Genomic DNA, 15592 nt, shown 5'->3' on the forward strand with positions numbered 1-15592 from the left:
TTGTTCATGTGTGTTATGAGGGCAAAAGTTATTTTTTCCCCCTTCATTTGATCTTTTCTATAAGTTAGGTCTTTAAACAATGAAAATGCCGCATGAATACATTTTTATTTGTTAGAATAAACAAAACAAGTCTAGGCTACTGACACGTCCCTCAAACTTAACGCAAGGCATTGACAAATTAATTATATAAAATACGCCAGTGAGTAAATAAATACACAAGTATATAATTTTCACGTAATTACCCGTATGTAAAGACATAATGTGTGACAAAATAAATATTTAATCAGTGGAGTTACCAAGAAATTAACCATTATTTTCAGTGAGTATATAGTTCCGCAGAAATTACTGTCATTTTCACAGATAATAATGATCGGTTTAGTAGGTAAGACAGCATTTGTAATGCGAAAATGTTGTTATATATTTGTTTCGATGTATCGGGTAGGGATAGTTTTATTGTTGCCGGTAATGAGCGTCCCTTTTTGTTTATTCTTTGGCTTTGGTTAAAGAATCCTTCAAAAAATAGTCAAGGGATTGTGATTTTTGTGGAGCCACTGTAATAAATAATATTACTAAATGGAGGATGATGATGATTACTGTAATTATTATAATTATTATTATTATTAGTTGTTGTTGTATTAGTGATGGTGGCTGATGGTGTTATTAAGAAGTAGAACAAGTAAAAGGACTTAGAACTAGGGCAATAACTTGTGCTACATTCATATACAGACAACAGTAACAAGCATTAAATATAAAAGTGATAAATAAACTATATGTTTAAATAAGAATGCTTATTATACTCATATACCACGGTTGGTTGAGAGACTTGGTTTCCTCCAGTAGGGTTCTAATCCCGTTATTTCTATCTGAGGTTTCACGTTTTTATATGAATAGACATATATATGAATATATCTCAGTGTGGATATCGTCTTGTGGGTCAGTGTTAAAATATTCAACTGAGAGAAAGTCAATTGCAGCGTCGTATAGTTTGATCAAGCACTTGAAAGGAGCAGTTATGGAAGGGGTGGAGCCTGCCCGTGAACCACAGTCTCTATTGGGCTCTGTGAAGGGGGAAGCCTGCGCGCGCCTCGCTGCCTAAAAAACCTATCGTCAGCGACGCGAAAAAATATGCCGTAGCGATGTCATGTTCCGAAAGATCCGTTTTCACGCCTAGCGAAATTAATTCTCTCGTTAACCGAAGTCCAAAGGGACGTATCCGCATGGCGCAGGAGGACACGGACTGTCAGTTACAGAGGACCTGGGTAGCGCTCGAGACAATAAAGCAACTGCACCCGTCACCGGTGCAGGATGATGTGGCTGCTTCCAGGCGCCTAATCCACCATAGGGGAAAGGATTGGGAAGCTACGCCGTCGGGTGCCTTGGATCCACAGGTGAGCACGTGCTCTTTCAGCGGATTAGACCAAAAAAGCGGCTCGTATGTCACCCTGGACTTGGACATTAACTCAACGCAGCAGCCTCCTGGTGTTCCAGGTATCAGCAGGATGATAGACGTGGGCTCTGTTAACGGAGCCGGTCGTATTCCAGGATTTTTTCGTCCAGGACCGTCCATTTATCCTGGGCACACACAACTTACAACTCACAGCATAGACACTCTCCCTGTCAGCCTGCCGCACACACCGCCTTTACACTCCCAGCGTTTGTACAACATTAGGTCCCACGGGCCTGACAGCAAACCTAATATCCATAACTTTGCATTGGACTGCAGAGAATGTCCAGACCAAAGGAATGAAAGCTACAGCAGCCGAGGCCCTGTATCCACCACCTCACACAAAAGTCAAAGCCACGCAGACGCCACAGAGGCGTCTTGTTTACATACAGAAACCCCCCTTCCAGACTTCCCCGAGGACGCCAAAACCCCCACAGACGAAACACAAGGTGGGTATTCCACACTGTAGAGTTACGCATTTCTCTAAGAGATTAGGCACACGCGTTGCACGTTTTAATTAAATAATTAATTAGCTAATTAATTAATTATTTTTACAAACATTGTGAAAAGGAATAGAGAGAACTCAATACGCTAGCGACCTCCAAATTAATTGATGATTTTATGGCACCACGTCACTCTCTTAAAACAGTAAATTGCCTGAATTGCTTTTTCACACAACACTTCAGAGAACCAGAGAGCATCAAAACAGCGGAAGACTCCATTATCCACCGGGCCAGGTGTGTTATTGTTTTACGGCACACGAGGATTTGAGTCCGTTCAAAAATGTACCATTCTGGATGTTCGTTACTGTTTATTCCAGGCTGAAATTTTTGTTTATTTATTTTTTTAAATAAGAAATGCATTTGCAAAATATATATTCCATACAAATGGAGCCTAAATCCACACTGAAAATTTGGATATTTTTATTTGCAAATTTGCTTTTTATTTGATGGTGTAAGAATTTACGGCCGAGTTTTTAAACATAAACAATGCTGAACACTATTAAAGATATCGACCATTTTTTGGCACTTTCTAAGCCTTTTTTTTTTTAAATATCATATGAAGGCCGTGTCGAAGATCGCAGCTGAATTTTGTGTTAAAAGGCAAAGAAAATTGCGTTGAGATGCTACAAAAATTATTTTCGTGGGGGCATTACTTGTTTAACGAACATATCCAGAAAAAGTACTGCCTAATACACGTGATTCAAATGTATGCAGCGGAACCTATGAAAAACTGTACACATTTACTGGACAGTATATGTGTGTGTGCTATATATATGTATATATGTATATGTGTATATGTGTATGTATGTGTATATATATATGTATATGTGTATGCGTGTATATATCATTAGTACTCGGCGTGATGCTTAAGTTCTTTCAGATTTAACAACTGAAACAATATTTTTATCTGCAGTTAACCAAACCCTTTTCTTTATTAAACCCAAGTGTTATTTGCTTCAGAAAGATGACAGGGTCTAATTCATGTGCGGATTTTCAAGGCTCATATTTAATTTGAATCGTCTGTTCAACTTCTGCGTCCACGTTAACTGTTTCAGTCAATGGCTCAGTCGCCCACACAGTCAACAGCAGAAGGCTAATGACTTTACCTCTTGCCATAAAAGATCTGTTTTACTTCTGTCCTAAACGTAGCCTTCTAGTGCACTCTAAAATGGTTCCTCTTGGGTTCTAATTTAGCCAATATTTTAAAAATAATTTTTGAATAATCTATTTTAAGCTCCTTCATTTTTATGTTTAAAAAAAAAAAGCCAAGGAAACTAATTAACTTTTTTACTGTATACCGAAGTAAAAAAATGTTGTTGTGTCTAACTTTCACAGACTCGATTGTCGACGATAAACTTTAACAGGGCTATATGTGGTTCATTATTAAAGTTTCTCCCATGGAGAAACAAGTATAATATTCATGTTAAAACCTTTAAGGTTCCCTTGAAAAGAAGCAAAAAATCATTTAAAAAATCCTGAGCATAAATCATAAATATCTACTAAATTTTTACAATTATTAGTTTGGTTATTTGCGATGGTACACGTTGTAAATATATTTACAAAAGCAGTTTAGAAATGTTTAGAAATGTTTTAATATATGACAAAACATGTTTTCACTTTTTGCGACCGCCGGAAATTTTGCGAAGAATGAAAAACAGCGGTTGTTACTTTGTTCACGACCGAATCTAAATAGCGACTTTCTTCTGATTTTCAGCAGAAGACGCAAAGTTGAAGACGGCTCCGTGCGGCTGGTTGTCGGCGAAGGCGGGTAGAAAGAAGCGATGTCCCTACACCAAACACCAAATCCTGGAGCTGGAGAAGGAATTCCTCTTCAACATGTACCTAACTCGAGAGCGCCGCCTGGAGATCAGCCGCAGCGTCAGTCTCACTGACCGCCAAGTGAAGATCTGGTTTCAAAATCGCAGGATGAAACTAAAGAAGATGTCGCGGGAACACAGAAGGCATACAGTCACACATTTACCAGTGTGATTCGATGAGGACTGTCATTGAATACCAACAAACACCTGAGATCGTATCCGAAGCAACGACAACAACACGGTTCTCTGCCTAAATATTTTGAAAACGTGTTGGATTACAGTGGGCTACAAAATGTAATTCAGACATTTCACAAGAAGACGAGAGCAATACTTTCAGAGCCAAAACGAAGGCTTTGCAAAGTTTCACGTGCACTTTATTGTTCCAGTTCGACCTGAAGAATATATCTGCTTCCCTCGACTTTTGTTTACAGTTTATTTGTGGTATAAAATGCGACATAATTTATGTATTTTATTTATTATAGGGTCAAATACCGACCTGATAAAAGTGAAACAGCACAATAATTAGCACAAACATGTTAAAACGGAGAGAAATAAAGCACTAATCTGCCAATTTAAACAAAACATGGAACTATAGCTTGGCTTTGTCACGGCACGGGAATGTTTCTGCACATTTATGACTGATAATATGGTATTGAATCTGATAAATGGTCATTTGAAATGTGCACGAAGGTGGCATTTTGAAATAAAAAGTTGTTAGTGGCGACGAAAATATGAATCGTATTTTAAATTCTCAACAGGATATTGGGATAATTTTTGATCCGTTTGAACATGCTCCAAATTTAAGTAATGAACCAGGCTCTTCCTTAAAACTTCATTTCTTTTAAACGTCAGATAATACATGAATTAGATGGACTACTTATTATTGTTCTGTTAATTTATAGTTAATGCAAAAATTTTAATTTTAATTTTACCTTACACTAATTATATTGCAATGTAAAACAAAGTAGGTTTTAGGTTCAGTGTCGGTCTCGATTGATGACGCTGAGTACTGCAGGGGTTGTATGTATTGAACTTCCGTGGAGAAGATTTTTTGAATTTTTATTTCTTTTTGGGATATTATGTATCTACGTTAGCTTTGAACAACTAAATATTATTATGTTACACATCTTTTGTTGTTTAGCAGCTAGCAGTGTCACAGAAAAGAAATGGAAAGGATACTTGTCCCGCAACTGGAGATAAAAGTTTGAAGACGTTACAAAGACAAACGGTGGCATATTAATTTTATTAAAATGTTCTGCTGAAAAAATGAAGAACGTATTTTAAGTGTGTGTGTGTGTGTGTGTGTGTGTAGCGCAGATGTCTTTACTCTTTTGTCCATCCTTATTGAACTCGGCCTCGTGATCTCAAAAATAAAACCGCCCCAAGTCCAAAAGCCAAGTTGCGAACAACAGGATGTTCAGGGATTTATTAATTCAGCGTCTAAAATCCACATGGCCTTAGGGTCCAAGGCCCTTCAGCACGCCTTCAGTGAAAATGAGAGAAACATGCTGTTATTCTGTTCGTAATTGTCCTAGAAAAGGAATGAGACAATCCAGTTCTTCTGCATTCAGCGGGGAATGCGGGGAAACCCAATGTACTAATATTTTAGAATATCAAACCGAGGCATGACTGTGTTATTCTAATGCCAGTGAGCTTGTGCCTCACATTCCTGTTCGAAGCAAGGTTAAGTGGATATTATGGTGTATGTTTTTCATTTCTTCCCAAGCTGCTCAGCTCGCCCCGAATGGTTGGAGAGTTAAAGAATAATTCAGAACATGTGCGGATAAGAGGCACATAATACAGCTGCTGCCCTTTTGTCTGTATTCGCTTTTGGGAGTCGCCATGTTTAGAGCCCGCACTTCCCAACGTCATTGGCCAAAAAGACCACCCCCAACCCCCCCTTTATTTAACGGGGGGCAATCGAGCCGCGTTTTATGACCAGGCTAGGCTGTGGAAGTCAAAGGACCGGATGTGCTTGTGAACTTAAATTACTTTATACCGGGTAACTGCTTTGAACAATCGCCCGAAATTTCGGTATCGTAAATAATCTGAACACCACAACACAACTGTAACGTTAAGGTTTTCCAACGTTTCAGACTCGGTTTTTGTTCGCATTTTTTTGCAAATTCTCATCGCTTTTGCGCTGTCTGTTTTTAAACTTTACTCTCTGATGGCACACCATTTCCCTACAGGAGAGCTGTGTGGAAAACGTTCAATAACACGTTTGACTGATGTACTAAGTTAAAGTAATTATACGCAACTTGAAATATTTGCCGAGTTTAGTGTGTGTTGGAATTATAAGTGTACAACTTTTATACAGCGAGTCTTTTATGCTGTTCTGGTGTCTATACATGTTTTTTATTGAGGAAATGAACACGACTTGTGCATTAAAAAGTGTAGAACCATCTCCTGTAGAAAGTCCTTATTTATTTTCACAGAAATTCAACAGAATAATGTCATTTCCCCAGCGCTCACAAAAGGCTCTAGTGGTTTAGACCAGTGGCTGAATGTAAGATTAGTTTTCTACTTGGACATTCCACATTCGCTGTGTTCGAATGCCTCTCTCCTCCAGCGTGCTCGCTTTCCTCGTCCACTGGCGGCCGTCCAGAGCTTCGCCTTTGAACGCACAGAAGGTCAAGCTGCTGTGTGATTTAGGTAGTTTCACGTTGTTGGGCTGGACCTTTAATAACACAGGAACCTGAAACTGCCTGAATTACTCCAGCTGATACACTCCAATGCACCGGCGTGATGAAGTGCGTTCGCGCAGAAGGGGATGGTTTGCTGCTGTCCATGTGGCAGACTGGGGTTCACTTCCCAACACAGGCATCTGTACTACTCACAACCAAAAAGAGTCAACGGGCAAGACTCCTAAACTTACAGTGACTCAGATCTGTACCGTGACTGAACTGTTATTCGCTGTGGATAAGAACGTCTGCCAAATCCCGTGCATGTAAATGTAAATCTGTCCCTGATTAATGAACCCAAGCCAGCAGATGCAAATAGTTATATCTCTTTATCAAACGGAGCACAGTCGTGTCGCTGCTATTAACTGCTGCACGCGGGGCAGCGCACGGGCCTGGGATGACTTCTCTATCTCCGCTCCGTTGCGAGCGTCAGTTCATTTACAAACATAATACGGTTTTATGAACGTTGCAGCGGGCGGCAGCTGTAAATGTGTTAACGCACAACGGCCCGTTACAATTCTTCATTTACACCCGGGGGTTTGACTCTTCACCGCGGAGGACGCTACTATACAGTGGAGAGCTGGTCTATACCAGGTCAGCAGTTTCAGTACCCTTCATTCTTCTTAAAAACAGTGTGGCGCACAGTCGGACATACCACGTCCAAGTATGTTTTGTGGAAACAAGCACGGAAAGTGAATATGACATCGTTTTATTCGTTAATTTAATATTGAAGAAGCCTTAACTTATGCGCAGATCTTATACTAAGTTTCATTTCAGTACGAGGTGTGCAGGAGTGTGTTCCCTGTGTAGGATGTGTGTATATTTGTACTTAGAAAGTCAACAAAAATGTGTAATTTGACAAGATATGAATGTTTTTTCCCGGCTGTAATATCATTGCTACAATCCAAAATGGTAAACAATAAAGCGGTGTTACTCTACAACCTTCTTCAAACTGCTACAGAATTCAGTGTTTGAATTCATGTGAAATTCATGTGCAGTGATTGACGCTTTTGTGGAATTGTGGAATCCTTAGACACTTAACTCACTCACTGTCCAACAGCAGCGAAGCCACACACGTCTCTCGTGTTTAATTAGATGTTAATAATTGTGAAACTGTGGCAAAATTTGGAAAAAAGTTCTTGGAGAGTAGTCCATTGGCTCGTCTGTAAATCTGCATCATTAATGGGTTTAAAATGAGCGTTTGTACCCTTATTAAATAATATTTATCCAGAATTAAAACACTGTGGTATTCGGACGTCTGGATCAACACCACTGTGAACAACTTGGACTCTGGAACCGAAGACTTCACACGGACTGTGTTCACGTACCAAACATAAAATGATATTCAATCCAAATGAATGGAATTTTTTACTTTCTGCTGACCGCAACAAATCATCTATCAATTAAACAAGCTCGTGTGTGTGTGTGTGTGTGTGTGTGTGTGTGAGAGAGAGGGAGAGAGAGAGGGAGAGTTCTATGTGTTTGTCTTAAACAATTAACTTATTTCCTATAGCTGTGCGGATGTAACAGTGAAGTTGGACATTTAAAAAATGTAAATAATAGAATAAAACCCGCTATAGATATAAATAGGTGTCTAAACGCGTTTTGCATAAAATTTTATCAACTATCTATCTATCTATCTATCTATCTATCTATCTATCTATCTATCTATCTATCTATCTATCTATCTATGCACTGATTTCATGATAAATGCATAAATTATATTAAAACCACAACACGGCTTTGACAATAACTGAGAAAAATATGCTCGACTACCTGTAAGTATATTATGCTAAGAACCTACCGTCTATAAATATTTCACGTAGAATTACACCGACCTACAAACGGTAATGTACTGAGCAGGGTTAGTGGAATTAAACGCGTTTTCTTTTCGGTTGTATTTTGTGAAGACGTTCAATGATGTTTATCGTTTTAAAGGCGACAAGCTGAAGATTTAATCACAACAAACTGTTTTTATTTTCTAGGCTTTAAACGAGTTAAATCTTCCCAAAAGTTCTTACAAATAAGTTGTAATCATAGGCTTTGGTAATTGGTGATGATTATTATTATTATTATTATTATTATTATTATTATTAGTAACTTTGCCGCTCTTTAGAATGTTGTTCGTTTTCATTAAAGCCTTTATAAGTCTGCTGTGTGGTTGGTGACACAGTGTGTGGTACTCTATCCTGTTGTAATCCTGGTCTATGTGTTTAATATGTGCTCTCTGAGATATGGTGTATTTAAACATGTGAGTTTGGAATGATAAGGTCCTCTCTGACATTTTTATGAAACTCAAGATATTCATAAAATTATTTTAACCAGTTGTTAACAATGAGGTGAGCTTATTTTTGTGCTGGACCCGGAAAACGAAAAGGTTTTTATCTACAAAGTCAAACTGTAACTTTAATAGTGACCTAGTTGTGAACCAATCAAATCCGGTCAGAACTCAGACACAAACGTCTAATGCCAAAGAGACTATAGAAATCCACACACTTGCTGTTATAATCAGCCTTAACTGTCGCCTTCCAACTGGGGATAGATAGATAGACAGACAGACAGACAGACAGACAGACAAATTTCGTACACTGCAATTAATAGATAATCTTTCCACACAGCCCTGTAAGACATTTAACATTGAGATGTTACCAGCTTTGCCCTTTCATACGTTGACAGCTGCTTAGCGAAGCAGGGATATGATCCTCGAGTCTGAACATGATCCAGGAAAACGGCTAGACTCTTTTAAATGGGTGAGAGTTATAGTGGTAGTAGGTGGTTGGTACCGCACTGAGAAACTCTCCAAAACGCAGCTTACTTTCAATAAAAATGTAACGACATACTTAAAATAAAACACTCTGCTGTACTTGGAAACATCATATATATAGCTCCACAACTCAGTGCTTTGTCAAAGCCGTACTCTCGTATTTTAAACTGTAACAGAAGCGTTTGTTTGATAGACAGTGTTTATTATCACGTGTTGTAGCTGAGGATATCGATTCATCGTGAAAGTACAAATATATCAACCGCGTTTTTTTCTCGTTAAAATAAACAAATTTACGAAGCTAGCTTTGAATGTGGCTATTTTACGTTCATAATTATTAATGCAGTTAGATTTCGCAACAACATGAGGCCCGATTGCAACGCGATAAAGCAACGCACAAGCCACGGGGTTTATTTCTAGGCCTAGTACTAATTTAGCTTAAACGATCAGGAAAGCAGTAAGGTTTTAATTTAGCTTTTAGGTGCTTCGCATTTCTGTGGTTTTCTGGCTTTCCCAGAGCTTATTGCACAAATGTGTCTCATTATGATGCTGGGCCTGTTTACTCAGGGTTCCAGGGTGTGTGTAAAATTAGCTTCGTGCCAAATGCCAAATTATAACCAAAATCGCATTTAAAAAGGCTTCACGCAACTACAGTGCAATTTTAGTGAAACTAGTGTTCTCTCAAGCGGTCAGACCACTGATTCTTCAACATCTGCCTCCAGTCAGATTTAAAACGTCATCATCGTACCTTTATTTGGTTATTGGGGTGCACTTGGTTTCATTTGGTAATCTTTGGTCATACAAGAGGTGGAAAGCAGTTCACAGAAAGATATGACGTCACACGTCACCTTAGTGGCTTTTGTGAAAATCGGAAAAATAAGCGTCCACATTTCAAACCATGGGCGTCTAAATCTTAGCGAGATTCCTCTTTTTTTCTTTCGTTTTTTTTGCTCGTGAGCGCGTGCACGGAATGCTACGGCAGACTCGTTTACGGTCTTCGCCACAGGCAGTATATCAGGTCTATAAAAATCAAAGCTGCCTGATGTAGTATTTTATTATGGTATTAAACGACCAAAAAGTTCAAGTAGTTTCTTCCATAAATACAAGAGGATTGTCGCTGAGTAGTGTTTAACACACTCGTTAAGAAAAATTACTGTTAATTTCCTAGTAAAACTCGGTATTATCTCCACGCGCCTTGAATAAGACCCGTCTACAGTGAAAGAGCGGAGGCGAAGGCTGTAAAATGTCTCAAAAGAATGTTACAACAGGTCGAACTCGTGTTAGAAGATGGATGAACTTGACAGAGCGATGATTTTGTCTTCGTTTAGGCACCTTGCTGCCTGTAGTAGGGCCTCCGCGCGCGAGCTCCGCTGAGATCATTATGATCAAAGTTATCCTAAGCATTTACAACGCTCTCACACATAAAACATGCTCCGTTCCGTAAAAAAACGAAGAAATAAACCGGATTCTCTCACATCTTTGTGTGCTATTGCTTGGCTCGGGCTTAAGCCCCTGGATTTTTATTCGTTTCGTCAAAACCTCGTATAATTTAAGTGGATATTTCCCAGACAGCTCGTAGATATGTGAGGATATATGGATACACTCCCATTTTGCATATTACATAAACAAGACAGTTTATTTAGAGGGGGAAATATGGATAGCGCGAGAGGAGGAGAGCCCTGCGCAGCCCCTTGGCGGATTGATTTACGCCCCATTGACTCTTTATCAGGCTCGCGCAAAAAAGACTGACCAATCATTTCGCTCGAAGCGCACAACACAGCAGCCCGGCTCTACTTTGTTGGCGAACGAGTGGAAAGGCGGCATTGTGGAGAAAGGGGGGGAGAGCCCCAGTTCTGTGTGGTACATGTTTTTTTCCCTTCAATGAACCGTACGTTGTATAATGTCCGAGAATGTCCATTTCTGGAACTCTAAGCAACTACTATGTCGATTCCATCATAAGTCATGAGGGGGAAGATCCGAGCGCTGCTGGCCGATTCTCCAATGCGCAGTACGCTAACTCCAGACAACCGGGAGCCGGGGAGCATCCCGAATTCCCCTCGTGCAGCTTTCAGCCCAAGCCTCCGGTGTTCAGTTCGTCGTGGAGTCCCTTCAGTCCGCACGCTTCCAACGGCTTATCGGCGGTCTACCACCCCTACATCCCCGCGCAGCCCGTGCCTTCCACGGACACCCGCTACCTCCGGACATGGCTGGACTGCGCCCCGAGAACCGAACCCCTGCCCGGCCAGAGCCACGTCAAAATGGAGCCGCTGCTGGGACACCTCGGCGAGCCGCCCAAACTGGGAGCTCAGCACGAATACGTTTTGGAGTCGTCCTCGGCTCCTCGGGACGTGAATTCCGGCCACGGCTCCGGATTTGAAGACAGTAAGGACATTTGCGAAGGTAGCGAGGACAAAGAAGGACCAGATCAAAGTAAGTTATAAAACGAGGAAGTGGAGAGTCTGTAAAGCTTTTTAATGCTGTCATAAAAGGCGAACAAAGCAACGCACAGCCTCCCCACCCAGCCCAGGTTCTGCCGGGGTGGTAAAGGCACAGTTCGGAGAGCGGCGTGTTTTGTTTGTAGGCGACATCAGCGTTAAGCTACTTTATCAATGTTCTAGGTTTTTAAGACCCAGCGCTGTCTACAGCTTATAGTTCGTTGGGGCTGTTTTTCTTTTCTTTTTCTTTTTTTCCTCCACAGTCACGCACACAGTGAACGGTGTTGATTTGGCAACTTTTTTGGACCTTGCGATCAAAATTGGATGAATTTGCATATTCTCTGTGTGTGTGTGTGTGTGTTTGACAAAGCTTCATCGTACCATGGGTTTAAGCTGCCTCTTTTATTTTGTACACAATGGACTACTGCCCCGAAGCTTCACTGTTTAGATTTCACAGCTCATGCCTTATCTCCAGCTTCTTTGACATGTTACAGTGCATTTATTACAGAGAATACATGGAAAACCTTGTTGTTCTACACCCAAAACCAAACGGTCTACTGCTTCCTGTCAGTGTGCTATATTCAGTAGCATGACAACTCAAATCACCATCTGACTCCTTATGTTTTTGTTTTGCACTAATTCCATGGTTGTGTTTGGATTAAAAACGCGTCGTTTAGGGGAAATAAAGATCATGTAGATAAATAAATGGTGTCACTTGAGCAAAGTGTAGTATAGTATCTGTTAAGAGGTCAAGCATCCCCACCCCCCACAAATAACAACACTAATACTCAGTGCTGAGGACAGATGATAACGTGGCTTTGAGAACCCGTATCTCCGTGAAATGTAATACTGCCTAGCGCTAGTAAACTAGTAAATATGCATTGCTAGGTGTCCGGATGTTAGTCATTGCTTTCTCGTTTTTTTTCTGCACAAGACTTTCTCCCTCTCTCTCCCTCTGTGTCTCCAGAGAACGAGAGCTTTCCATCCCGCGTAGTATGAGCAAAGATGATTCATCAAGCTGTGCTGTACTGGCACTTATTCATGGTTGCTCCCATAGAGAAGGGACAGTAGAGAGAAATACGCAGCCCGGGCTTCTGCCGAGATCCCAACACGCTGAAAATATGCTTTAACTCTTCCTCGACTAGGGCATGTGTCTTGACAAACGGCCGTTTTCGATTTGGGCGGACTGACGTGGAGCGGACATTGATTTTAATTCGTGAAGTAGACTCGATCAACACACAAACACTAATGGAATGGTGCGCGACAGAAATCCCCATTGTGCTGCCCTGGGCGGCGTTCCAGTATAAACTGTAAGAAAGAGCAATGAAGTTAGGAATTACATGGCCCACTTTGTGCTCGCGGCTGCCCATGAGAAAGAAAAAGAAAGTTATTGCCCCCCAAGTTTATTAAGTTACAAGTGAAGCCAACATATCCATTAATTGTTGTATGTGGGCTCCCTGGGACGTGTGTGGTGCAAAAAGGTCGGGATGAAAAACGACGCAATCTAAACGCACGGAAATGTAATAACGCGCTTCCTAATATCAAACCCCCCATTTTCAGCCAAAACAATACGATGCTATTGTCAAGAGGCGTTGCCATAAACGAGGCTGTAAACTCTCAATGTGTTGTTGATTTTTTCGCTTCTCCCTCTCTCTCTCATTTCACCTAATGGATTGCACTGGGCGGCCTTTTAGTGATTATTGTTAGACGTCTCGGAACTGTGTCCTAAGTCAGAATGTGGAAAGGCAGACTCCACATATCTCAGACGTGTCTGCGAGGCCTGTCTGACTGACACATGCATGAATTACTGGACCTAGAGCTATGATATATTTTTAGAGATGTAGGATATCCGAGACCGTTGAGGTTCTGCGCGTGCGAGAATTAGAACGAGCGCATCCCGAGAGTTCAAAACCCCATTAACGTGCGCGTTGGTGACCCTCAAGCTCTAGGGCCGAGTTATGTGCCCAGTATTTGCTAGCGTGTCACGCGACGTTTCCTAGTTATGCAGTGGTGTGGAAAAGTTTGGACACCCCCTGGTCTTCCTAAATGACACGTTTCCATGGTTACAAAAACGTATATGTCAAATTTCTGTAAGGTTTAGAGCATGTTTTTGTTTATTAAAATGTAGCGTGTTCACAGCTTCAGCACAGGCCGGACCTTGTGTGTAACTGGACACTAAAATGTACAGAAGCGCTTCTTTGTTGAATCGTTGTTATTATACACAGTTAACTCTATTTAAACAAGGATGCCACATTTTGTTTACAATTTAAAAATAAAGGCAGCCTCGAAAGCTTTTTCTACGTCTTCCGTTTCCAGTATATAGAGGAAATTCCGAGCTGCTAGGCTAGCAGAGCCAGAGATACTGTATCCTAATATTTCTTATCCCAAAGGCAACTGAGTGGAAACATTTCTGAACTCCCATCTGCATTCCCAAGGAAGCCACTAAGGGAGAACGAGCCTCGTTAGAGAAGCTCCTCCGTCATATTTCTCTCCACATTTCTCCCTAAAAGGAGATAATATAACGTCACTAGCGCGCGCGGTTTAGAACGCATTCCACTTTGGCTGAGCTGTTGTGGGGTGAGGAGAGCGGGGTGACAACGCCATAATTCGAACGCCGTGCCGGAGGTGACATTAGTTGCTTTCTTATATGAAGCGGTGTTCACGGTGAGAACACACCGGTCTTTTTCCTGGACTCATCATGTCCGAACACTGCTCGGCCAACACCCTAATGTACCATTAATGTGAGTTCTGAGGCCTTACATAAGAGCAGGGAGATCTGCTAGTCATTAGGAATGTTCAAGACACAAAAAGGCTGACAGGGCCACTGTGGAATTGCATGTGTGGTGCGAGACTGTAATAATGGGTGTACAATCGAGTGCAAAATTTGGGGACCTCTGGTTAAATGGCATTTTTGTGTGGTGTCGTGAAGATAGTCCTCAATTCTGCTCATTTTAATACACAGTAATAGTTTATCTGATAAATGTAACCCAATGATTAGAGTTCATAACATAATTCAAATATGGCGGATGAAAGATGTTATTTTCTTTTTAATTCAGAGTGGTTAACAACAACAAATGAAAAAGGTACTAGTAAAATACAATAAATAAGGCATTTCAGCGTCTTTATTTGACAAATTACATTTATAAAAACATGTCATTCAACAAATACAGATGTACGTCTCCAGTGGTTCGTCCCCTCCATGTGTTTTATTGTTATATGACACTACCTTTAGCCGAGGTGTCTCTCTGAAAACTCTAAAAATAGACGCCACTGTGGTTTATATTTAGGCAGCGCACAACACCCTCCATTTTCTTCTTTCATTAGAGGAATGGTGATTTGGGTTCCGGTATTCTGCTTTGAAACCCTGACCGTGTTTTCCTTTTTTTCAGACGACCCCTCGGCCAACTGGTTACACGCTCGCTCGTCCAGGAAGAAGCGGTGTCCATACACCAAATATCAAACCCTGGAACTGGAGAAGGAATTTCTCTTCAACATGTACCTCACGCGAGACCGGCGGCACGAGGTAGCACGCTTGCTGAACTTGACGGAGCGGCAAGTTAAGATTTGGTTCCAAAACCGAAGGATGAAAATGAAGAAAATGAATAAGGACCAGTCCAAGGAATGAGGGCAAAACAAAAACAGAAGCTACGCCCAGTCTCTATCCACCCCCTTTATCAAAATTATTCTTACCTCTGGACTGTGGTGTGATAGGAGGTGTTTGTAGCCTATGTTTATATATTATTACTTCCGCCCCATTAAAAGAAAAAAAAAAAAAAAAAAAAAAAAAAAGATGCTGGCAAAGAGAATACTTTACTCATAAATATTCTTCCTATGGGTTCTTTATATGAGGCTACATTTGCTAGAAAGCAAAACTCTTGTCATTACGTGACTGGCAAAATGAACCTATGTTATGCATAATTTACTCACTGTTGTTTGTTTCTACCATTC

At 40.8% G+C, this 15592-nt stretch overlaps 2 protein-coding genes across 2 annotated transcripts; both read left to right on the forward strand.

The window, feature by feature from the left end:
* Nucleotides 1–1217: 1217 nt before the first annotated feature.
* On the forward strand, nt 1218–3936 carry LOC136686045 (homeobox protein Hox-B10a-like). Its single transcript, XM_066659521.1, has 2 exons — nt 1218–1893; nt 3662–3936. Exons 1-2 carry the CDS (start codon nt 1218–1220, stop codon nt 3934–3936), a joined length of 951 nt encoding a protein of 316 aa, XP_066515618.1.
* Nucleotides 3937–11052: 7116 nt separating this feature from the next.
* On the forward strand, nt 11053–15269 carry LOC136686037 (homeobox protein Hox-B9a). Its single transcript, XM_066659513.1, has 2 exons — nt 11053–11639; nt 15034–15269. Exons 1-2 carry the CDS (start codon nt 11120–11122, stop codon nt 15267–15269), a joined length of 756 nt encoding a protein of 251 aa, XP_066515610.1. The 5' UTR covers nt 11053–11119.
* The last annotated feature ends 323 nt before the right edge of the window (nt 15270–15592 follow it).

Source organism: Hoplias malabaricus, unplaced genomic scaffold (assembly GCF_029633855.1).
Source record: "Hoplias malabaricus isolate fHopMal1 unplaced genomic scaffold, fHopMal1.hap1 H_2, whole genome shotgun sequence".
NCBI classification, from domain to species: domain Eukaryota; kingdom Metazoa; phylum Chordata; class Actinopteri; order Characiformes; family Erythrinidae; genus Hoplias; species Hoplias malabaricus.

Coding starts and splice junctions, on each gene's coding strand:
- LOC136686045 (XM_066659521.1), top strand. CDS start 1,218: ATGGCGCAGGAGGACACGGACTGTCAGTTACAGAGGACCTGGGTAGCG. Junction 1,894..3,661: donor CCCCACAGACGAAACACAAG/GTGGGTATTCCA, acceptor TCTGATTTTCAG/CAGAAGACGCAAAGTTGAAG.
- LOC136686037 (XM_066659513.1), top strand. CDS start 11,120: ATGTCCATTTCTGGAACTCTAAGCAACTACTATGTCGATTCCATCATA. Junction 11,640..15,033: donor CAAAGAAGGACCAGATCAAA/GTAAGTTATAAA, acceptor CCTTTTTTTCAG/ACGACCCCTCGGCCAACTGG.